The following is a 10,747-nucleotide window of genomic DNA, read 5'->3' as shown; positions in this document are numbered from 1 at the left end:
ATCATCTTTGGACTCTAGGTTTTCTTCAAATCTCAATTTGTTTTCCTCTGTTACTCCTAGAATGGCTTCAATGTCATCAATGGCGGTCTGTAAATGAACAGTAAAAATAATACTTGTTACTTAAAGACCTCTTTCAAGTCTTGCACCCAGCCCCTCAAACATTAGCTCCTTTTTGGAGTTCAGTGTGGTTTAGACCAGTTCTGCTTAAAGTGTGTTCCACTAGCCAATACCCATCTACAGATTGTTGATTATCAGTCTTAATGAAAGGGTAAAAAAAATTGAGGGTAAGAACTTGGAAAGCTTTATAGAAATTTTTATGTCTATTAAATCTAATAATGAAAAAATGGACTTCTATTTTATGTCTTCAATTTTTTCATTTCATTTTTCTAGTAATTCATTTTTTATTGCATTTTACAAAAGTATTGATGCATGATAAGTCAGAAAAAACAAAACAAACAGGTCCTTCACTGCAGATAATTTGAGATGCACTGGTCTAGTCACTCTAGAATGAGGGCTAGTTGGCTGATGGGAGCATTTATTTCCATTGGTTTTTGGGAGAAAAATTGGCACCTTTCCATTTTATTCTAGTTAGTTATTTTTTATTGAGGTAGAATTCACATACCATAAAAGTTACCCTTTTAAAGTATATAATTCAGTGGTTTTTAGTATATTCATAAGCAGCCATCACTACTATGTTGTTCCAGAACATTTTCATCACCCCAAGTAGAAACTCTATACCCATTAGCTGCCACTTCCCATTTTCCACCTCTCCTAGCTCCTGGCAACCTCTAATCTATTTTCTGTCTCTATGGTTTTGCCTACTCTGGACATTTCATGTAAATGGAATCATACAATCTGTGGCCTTTGTGTTTTAGCAAAATGTTTTCAAGGTTCATCCATGTTGTAGCATGGATCAGAACTTAATTTCCTTTTTATGGCTGAATAATATTTCATTGTATCTATTATCTATTTTTACTTTGGTTGCTTGCACTTGAGGTATTATATCTAAGAAACCATTGCTAACCACAACGTCATGAAGATTTACACCTATGTATTCCAGTGTATGAAATATTATTCATTTAATATAATGGAATTCACCCATTTATTAGTTGATGGGAATTTGAGCTGTTTCTACTTTTTGGCTGTTATGAGTAATGCTTCTATGAACATTAATATACAAGTTTTTATATGAACATATATTTTCAATACTCTTGGGTATATAACTAGGTGTGGAATTGCTGAGTCTTTTTTTTTTTTTTTGGTGACGCTGCATGGTGGCTTGTGGGATCTTAGTTCCCCAACCAGGGATTGAACCAGGGCCCTCGGCAGTGAAAGCATGGAGTCCTAACCACTGGACCACCAGGGAATTCCCTATGTGGTAATTTTATGTTTAACTTAAAAAAATTTTATTTTATTTATTAATTTTCCTTATTTTTTTTGGCTGCATCGGGTCTTAGTTGTGGCACACAGGATCTTTGTTGAGGCATGAGGGATCTTTTCGTTAAGGTGCGTGGTCTGCTCGGGTTTCTCTCTAGTTGCGGTGTGCGGGCTTCTCTCTAGTTGAGGTGTGCGGGTTTTCTCTCTCTAGTTGTGGCGTGTGGGCTCTGTAGTTTGCGGCACGTGGCCTTTCTCATTGAAGCACTAGAGCTCAGTAGTTGTGGCACGCGGGCTTAGTTGCCCCACGGGCATGTGGGATCTTAGTTTCCTGACCAGGGATCGAACCCACGTACCCTGTATTGGAAGATGGATTCTTTACCATTGGACCACCAGGGAAATCCCTATTGTTTAACTTTTTGAGGAAATATGAAATTATACATGGCCGTGACACCATTTTACATTCCTGTCAGCAATATATGAGGGCTCCAGTTTCACCATATCCTTGTCAAGCTTGTTATTGTCTGTCTTTTTGATTCTAGCCATCTTAAGTGTGAAATGGTATCTTGCTGTTTTGATTTGCATTTCCCTAATAACTAATGATGTTGAGAATTTCTTCATGTGATTATTGTGTATTTGCATATCTTCTTTGAAAACTGTCTGTTCAAGTCCTTTGTTCACTTTTTAATTGGGTTATTTGTCTTTCTATTGTTGAATTGTAAGTGTACTTTATATACCGTGGACACTAGAAACTTATCAGATTTATGATTTACAAATGTTTTCTCCCATTCTGTAAGTTGTCTTTTCACTTTCTTGAGTGTCCTTTGGTACACACAGAAGTATTCAATTCTGATGGAATCCAACTTACTATTTTTACATTGGTTGATTGCACTTAACGTATCATATCTAAGAAACCATTGCTAACCACAAGGTTATGAAGATTTATACCTGTTTTCTTCTAAGAGTTTAATAGTTTTAGCTCTTACATTTAAGTCTTTGATCCAGTTTTACTTAATTTTTGTATGTGCTGTGGAGTAGAGAGGTACAACTTCATTCATTTGTATGTGGATATCCATTTGTCCCAGCACCACTTGTCAAAAAGTCTATTCTTTTCTCATTGAATGGGCTTGGCACTTGTTGAAAATCAATTGACTGTAAAAGTGAAGTTTTGTTTCTGGACTCTCAATTCTATTCCATTGATCTATATAATCTATATATCTATTCTTATGACAGTACCACACAGTCTTTTTTTTTTAATTAATTTTTATTTTTTTGGCTGCATTGGGTCTTCGTTGCTGCACACAGGCTTTTCTGTAGTTGCGGTGAGTGGGGGCTTCTCTTGTTGCAGAGCACGGGCTCTAGGCATGTGGGCTTCAGCAGTTGTAGCACACAGGCTCAATAGTTGTGGCTCGCAGGCTCTAGATCACAGGCTCAGTAGTTGTGGCGCACAGGCTTAATTGCTCCGCGGCATGTGGGATCTTCCCGGACCAGGGATTGAACCCATGTCCCCTGCATTGGCAGGCGGATTCTTAACCACTGCACCACCAGGGAAGTCCCCATACAGTCTTGATTACCGTAGCTTTGTAGTAAGTTTTTAAAATTGAGAGGCCCTCTAACTTTGTTCTTCTTTTTCAAAATTATTTTGACTATTCTGGATCTCTCGCATTTCCACATGAATTCTAGGATTATCTTGTCAATTTCTGCAATAAAGCCAGCTGGGATTTTGATAGGAATTGCAATGAATCTGTGGATCAATTTAGAGAGAACTATCATTTTAGCAATGCTAAGTCTTCTATTCCATAAACCATAGAATGTCTTTCCACTTATTTAGGTCTCCTTTTTTTTATGCTGTTTTGTAGTTTTCAGTGGACAGGTCTTGTACTTCTTCTGCTAAACTTATTTCTAAGTATCTTATTTTTTTGATTTTTAAAAAAATTGATTTAAAATTATTTTTGGGTTGCTCATTGCTAATGTATAGAGATACAATTGATTTTTGTATATTGATGTTGGTTCTTACAACCTTGCTGAATTTGTTTATTAGCTCTAATAGATTGTTTCTGGGTTCTTTAGGATTTCTATATATAAGATTATGTCATCTGTGAATAGAGATAATTTTATTTCTTTCCAGTCTGAGCGCCTTTTATTTCTTTTTCTTGCCTAACTGCCCTAGCTAGAACCTCCAGTACAATGATGAATAGAAGTGGTGAGAGCAAACATCCTTGTCTTGCTCCTGATCTTAGGGGGAAAGTTTTCAGTCTTGCACCATTAACTATGATGTTAGCTGTGGGTTTTTCCTAGATGTCCTTATCAGGTCGAGGAAGTTACCTTTATTCCTAGTTTGTTTGAGTGTTTTTATCAAGAAAGGGTGTTAGATTTTGTTAAATGCTTTTTCTGCATCACCTTCCATTTTTATTTGGCCTTTACTTTGCTGGTAAATCCTTGTTTACAAACTGAAAATTCTTATTCGACTGTCATTAGGAGAGTAGACAGAAAATACTACCCAAAATGAATCTAGTCTACTTTTCACGTTTTTAAAAAAATTATTCCCATTTTGTTGAGATTTAAAGTTTTTACCTTTAGACCTTCTAACAAGAGTAAAAAATGTCAAGATAGCAATTTTATTTATATGACATGAGAAGGCTAGAAACCATGAGATATTTAAAAGCTACTTAAGAACATCTGACTTTTGATGATTTTTAAAGTCAGACAAAGGGCAGAAAAATAGCCTTTATTTTGTCAACAGTTGTTGGCTCTGCCAACCTCAAGTCCAAGCTCAGAGTCTACTAAGTATGCATGGTTTGGGGGATAAACTGTCTGCTTTAGTCTGCCCAGGCTGCTATAACAAAATATCGTAGACAGAGTGGCTTAAACAACAAAAAATTATATCTCACATTTCTGGAGGCTGGGACGTTCGAGGTCAAGGCTAGCTGATTCAGTTCCTGGTGAGAGCTGTCTTCCTGGCTTGTGGACAGCCATCTTTTTGCTGTATCCTCATATGGTCGGGAGAGAGAGACAGAGAGAGGGGGACAGAGAGAGAGAGAAACAGAGAGAGAGACAGAGACAGAGACAGAACGAGCGCAAGCTCTCTGGTCTCTTTTGAGGGCATTAATCCCATCATGAGGATTCCACCATTATGACCTCATTTAGACATAATAACTTCCCAGTGTCCCCATCTTCATACATCATCACATTGGGGATGAAGGGTTCAACACGTGAACTTTTGGGAGGACACAATTCAGTCCACAGCACCATCTGATTCTGACTATTAGCTGTATCTGGACAGATAACCGATCACGTGCATATAGGCTCAGAATTTTGCACATCACAGTAACAGATGAAATGATGCTAGCTGGCAGGAACTTAGAATATAAATGATGAGCATAGCTCCTTTAGGACCAGTGAAAGTTGATGCAACACATAAACTCACATTGAAGAGCAAAGCGTTATTATCATTATTACTGTTACTAGAGGGACCAGGCCCTAGCTCAAGGAAAAACAGTATTCAAAATTTTTATTTGTATCAAGCTTTTGTTGGGCTTTCCATTTAAGAGAAAAATCACATGTGGTTTTCTCTTTCTTTCTTTCTTTCTTTCTTTCTTTTCTTTATTCCTTCCTTCCTTCCTTCCCTGCTTCTTTCCTTCTTTTTTTTTTTTTTTGGCCACTCGGGATAGATCCCCAACCAGGGATCAAACCCCGATCAGGGGATCAAACCCTCGCCGCCTGCAGTGGAAGCGGGGACTCATAACCACTGGACCGCCAGGGAAGTCCCCACATGTGGTTTCTGATGAGTCCCTTGACTTACTTGACCCCTTCAGACACGGTGAAGGCTCAAACTGGGAACCAGATGCAGACTCTGGTGAGCAATACCAAGTGTTCATCTCTGTTCAGCTGGTATTTTTAAAACTTTCGGTGTAGATCTTGCTCCTGTTTTCTAGAGTTTCGAGACTTCTGGTCAATTACACATGACTGGATTTCCTGAACCAACATCTTTAAGGGACGTTTGGAAACTTCAAAAGGTTAGCGATGAAAAACACCTGTCCCACTTTGGCGAAATGGGGTGGAGCAGATGGCTTATGTATATGGTGAGGTTTTCCTCTTCTCTCTACACACATGGTCCTTCCTGGCATCTCAGAACTTCTCTGGCCCTAGAAATTTGGGCTTCCCAGGAATCCTTAGCCAGACATTGTATTATCTGAAATATAGGTAGATTATATTCAGGGTTTTTGGTTGTGACAGTCTCTGTTTTGGCTCCATTGTGACACTTCACCTTCAACATCAAAAAGCCCTGTTGTCTTGTAAGCTTACGTTTGGAAATTGCAGTAAGTTAAAACAAGTCTACTATATTTCAAAGAAAAAGTTTCAAACTATTAAATTTAACTAATGGGTTCAGTGGGAACCTTACAATATTGACCCTGCATGTTGTGAAATATGTACCGCTTACAATGAAAAAAAAATGGTTTAGCACTTGTTTACAATGCAGCATGAGGTATTTTCAGCCCTTGTATAGAAATTAACCAGGATCGTTAGTTAATTAACACCTCACCTTAAAATTGGTCTCGCCTTGCATATTAGGTGCTGATATTTCTTGATGGATGATGAAGAGATTGCGAGCAAAGGTCATGAGGACCCCCTGGAGATCCTCACCGATTGTTCTGTTAATGATATCCAAACAAATGAGTTTACCAACGATTCCCCTCACATGCTTAAAAACAATCACCCTCTCATTTGTGCCTGTCTGGTGATGGAATTTAATGAGTATTTTCAATCTCACAAGGTGGCAATCTTCAGGGAGATATGAAAGATGAGGCTCCATTTTAACTTGTCATAAAAAAGGATTTGTGTAATAAATATTTTTTATTAATCAACTTAGCAGAATGTAGGAATAGGTTCAGTCATTCCTAGCAAAAGGCTACCACTGAGCTAGGACATTAGTATTAGCTCATTTTAAAAACTGTTAGTTTAAGAGAATTGTTGCTGAGTAAAATTCATGCCTAACAATTTACTTGCCTACAGAGACATTTGCACCTCAGTATTCTGGAGACTTTCATCTAGACTTTGTTTTCTATTTCATGTATACAAGTGATTCCTGCTACTTATGAATGCACCCCATTTATGTGCAGAGGAGAATGTGCTCCATTCATGAACAGCTGTCTTTATAAAGCTGAACATACATTTAAAGAAGATTTCAGAGACAACTTGCAAACCATCCTGTGGAATTAAACTATGGTCAGTGAACATTCCCAAACAACTAGGTCATTGTTAAGTTTTAACTTGGAAACAAAACTCCAGGGTATTTTTCTAGCTATTTTTCAAACTTTTTAAAAAATCAAAGTTAAAAACAGATTAAATGAATGGATTAGTTTTTTAAAATCATTCTATCCTGAGGGGGTGAACCTAAAGAGCAAGCTGCCTCTTAAGGCAGCTGCAGAGAACTTTGGGATTACTTCTTTTCCCAGTTGTTAACTGTAAAATAAGTCACCTTAGAGTCTAAAGCTTAGACACTTGTGGAATGGCTTCCTTCCAGCCTGATTGGGCTTTCCCTTGGGTCAGGGTGGGAGTAGATAGCTTCCCAGGCTCCAAGACAGAAGACCAGAGCTCTATGTCCTGCCACTGACTATGTGACTTTGGGGAAGTTACTTAAACTCTCTGGGTCTTCATTTCTTTTTCTCTGAAATGAAGGAATTGGACTAGATAAGTACTTCCAAACTTTTTGAGTTAGATTCCCAAAATCCAAGGACCACCTACCCCTACCCCTTATAGCTACTGAACATTAGTATCTCTTCTTTTAATAGAAAAAACAATAGCCAAAGGCAACTTTAGAGTCATTAATTTTTAACAGTGGTTTGTATTTTATTGCCACAGGGTCAGTATGTATTAGACCTTGGGTGCTTCTCCAAACAAATTCCTGGGCCCCGTCCAGATCAAGAAAATCAGAATCTTTGACTGTGCAGTTTCACCAAGTATAGTTTCATCAAGTCCCCCAAAGTGATTCTTACATATACTAAAGATTGAGACCCATACTTTAAAAAAATTGTGTGTGTGTGTGTGATGCTGGGTCCACACATGGATTCAAGCCCCTTGTGCCACCCCTCCTCAGCCTCCTCAGGTCCATGGTTCCCAGGCTGGGAATCAAGAAACTAGATGGACTCTAAGTCCCGTTCCCTATTAATAATTCATTTCTAGAATTTCCTTCATTTTTCCCTTGAAATTTCTACTCAAATGCCACTATTTCCAGAAATATGCCAGTACATATGGAGTCAGTATGAAATTATCCCAGTAAAGCCAAACCACAAAATTCTGGTCTGTAGGGTCATCCCCTCTTGGAGCCCTCACCTGATGTGACCTGACTGCAATAAAGCCAAACAAAGCCCAGCCAACTCATGAAAAGCCTCTCCTTGATCCTCCAGAGAAAATCAAGCAACACAAAGAAAAGTTTATAGTTGCTCATCTTTTCTTCTTCAATATTCTGTAGATATTAAAAGGAAGAAAAATATAAGACAGAAACAGTTTCCCAATAAGTCAGGATGACTTAAAGGTACCAAATAACCATATTCCAAGATATGAATAAGACACAATTCAAGGTTGTGGCTCTAAAGTTCTGAGTCCTAGATGAGGAGACAACTTTGCTTGTTCTCCAGAATAACCTGGAGAGAAATCTGCAGGAAACAGGGAAGCATAGAGAAGCCTCCTGAGTGGTGCAATAGGACTCTTCTCAGCATAAATGTATCTTGAGGAGACTGCATCAGGGCCGGAACTGGATCTGAAGAGGGACGACAGACCCTGCCTTTTTGGGGAGCATCTTGCCAAGTCACCAGAGCATTTTTCTAAGCATGCCAGAATGAAAACTGCCCTTCTGCAATCGGGACATCTGAGCTGGTTCCTCATCAGTCATATTTGCTGTGCCTTGTAGGTGTATGTGTTTGAGTGTAATATGTTGTTAAAACTAGCCCCTTACCCATCAATTTTGGATAATTAATCGATTATACTTATGAACTCCTGCTGACACATCTAAAGTCAATTTATGAAATACTTAAAGATCTAAATAAAACAAGATAGACAACCAATAAATCAGCATGCTGATTAAAATGCATGAGAAGCATCATTCTTGTTAGTTGTTATAGTCTATTTTCTTAGCTTATTACATCTCATAGACACACTTCATACTCACAACATTCCCAACTTGTCTCTCTTCAGGTGTTCATATAATATAAAGATAGTTCCTTGTCTGTCCTATAAAATTTGAATGGGAAGAAAAGAAATAGCATATTATGTTGGAAACAAAGTAAAGAAAACATACTACACTAAGACCAATAAGGCTGATTTGAACTGAAATCTAGAGCTAATTGCAAATACTGTGAGAAGCACATTTGGAAAGGATGTCTCCAGAATATGGAATAGATATGTTCTAGGACAGTGTTTTTTGTAAAATTGAGATTATAATTTATTTATAACATTGTGTAAGTTTAAGGTGTACATGTTATTTTATATATTTATTTATTGCGATATGATTACCACTGTAGCTTTAGCTAAGACCTCTATCTCATCACATACTTATCATTTTATTTTTGTGGTGAGAACATTTAAGATCTAGTCTCATATTAATTTTGAAGTATATAATGTAATATTGTTGATTATAGTCACTATGCTGTTCATTAGATCCCCAGAAACTATTCATCTTCTAACTGCAAGTTTGTACCCTTTGACCAACATCTTCCCAATCCCCCACCCACCCCGGGCCCTGGTAACCACCGTTCTACTCTCTGTTTCTATGAGTTTGACTTTTTTAGATTCCACATGTAAGTGATATTGTACAATTTTTGTCTTTGTCTGGCTTATCGCACTTAGCATAATGCAGTCAAGTTCCATCTATGTTGTCACAAATGGCAGGATTTCCTTCTTTCTCATGGCTGAGTAATATTCCATTCTGCATATATACACTGCATCTTTTTTATTGATATATAGTTGATGTACAATATTATATGTTTCAGGTGTACAACATAGTGATTCACAATTTTTAAAGGTTATAGTCCATTTATAGTTATTATAAAATATTGGCTATATTCCCTATACTGTACAATACATCCTTGTAGCTTATTTATTTTATATATAGTAGTTTGTACTTCTTAATCCCCGACTCCTGTCTTGTCACTCCTGCCTTCCCTCTTCCCACTGGTAACCACTAGTTTGTTCTCTGTATCTGTGAGTCTGTTTCTTTCTTCTTGTATTAACTAGTTTGTTGTATTTTTTAGATTCCACATATAAGTAATAACAAACAGTATTTGTCTTTCTCTGTCTGACTTATTTCACTAAGCATAATACCTCTGCGTGCATCCATGTTGTTGCAAATGGCAAAATTTCATTCTTTTTTATGGCCGAGTTATATTCCATTATACATACATACTGCATCTTCTTTATCCATTCACCTGTTGATGAACACTTAGTTTGCTTCCATATCTTGGCAATTATAAATAATGCTGCTGTGAACATTGGGGTGCATGTATCTTTTTGAATTAGTGTTTTTGTTTTCTTTGGATATATATACCCAGGAGTGGGATTGCTGGATCATATGGTAGTTCTATTTTTAGTTTTTTGAGAAACCTCCATACTGTTTTCCACAGTGGCTGCACCAATTTATATTCCTACCAACAGTGTACGAGGGTTCTCTTTTCTCCATATCCTCACCAACATTTGTTATTTGTGCTCTTTTTGATGATAGCCATTCTGATAGTTGTGAGGTAATATCTCATTGTTGTTTTGATTTGCATTTCTCTGATGACTAATGATGTTGAACATCTTGTCATGAGCTTGTTGGCCGTCTATATGTCTTCTTTGGAAAAATGTCTCTTTGGGTCTTCTGCCCAATTTTTAATCAGGTTTCTTTTTTTTAAATGATGAATTGTATGAGCTGTTTATATATTTTGGATGTTAACCCGTTATTGGTCATATCATTTGCAAATATTTTCTCCCACTCAGTAGGTGGTCTTTTTGTTTTGTCAATGGTTTCCTTTGCTGTGTAAAAGCTTTTAAGTTTAATTAAGTCCCATTCATTTGTTTTTGCTTTTGTTTTCTTTGGGAATCTGCCTTTTAGCTCACTTCCTGGGTGATTCTCACACACATCAAAATTTGAAAACCACTGTTCTAAGAGCAATGGGTAAAAAAATATAGGGAAGCAGTTTGTTGTGTGGAAAATAATTTGTACTTCAAAGGAAAACTACGTTCTGTCTGTATCACACCTTGATTCTATGGGAGATATTTTACAACTCTGTAAGTTGTAGGTGACTGAGAGACAAGCAAATTCTGTCCGGTCTGGTAGAGGTTCAACTGATTTTCCTCTCCTGCTCTCCTTGTGGAAAAACCAGTTTTGCTTCCATTT

At 37.3% G+C, this 10,747-nt stretch overlaps 1 protein-coding gene across 1 annotated transcript in view; it reads right to left on the bottom strand.

Annotated features, from left to right (window-relative positions):
* IQCH (IQ motif containing H) overlaps window positions 1-10,747 on the bottom strand; it is a 221,912-nt gene that overhangs the window by 14,644 nt on the left and 196,521 nt on the right. The window contains 3 exon segments of the mRNA XM_082449136.1: window positions 1-87; window positions 5,918-6,026; window positions 8,543-8,604. Coding sequence (XP_082305262.1) covers window positions 1-87; window positions 5,918-6,026; window positions 8,543-8,604 — 258 coding nt within the window.

The sequence above is a fragment of the Balaenoptera physalus genome (genome assembly GCF_965194825.1).
Source record: "Balaenoptera physalus genome assembly, chromosome: 2".
In the NCBI taxonomy this organism is placed as follows: Eukaryota; Metazoa; Chordata; class Mammalia; order Artiodactyla; family Balaenopteridae; genus Balaenoptera; species Balaenoptera physalus.
Note: the sequence above shows the minus strand (reverse complement) of the source record. Positions and strands in the feature narration are given on the sequence as shown.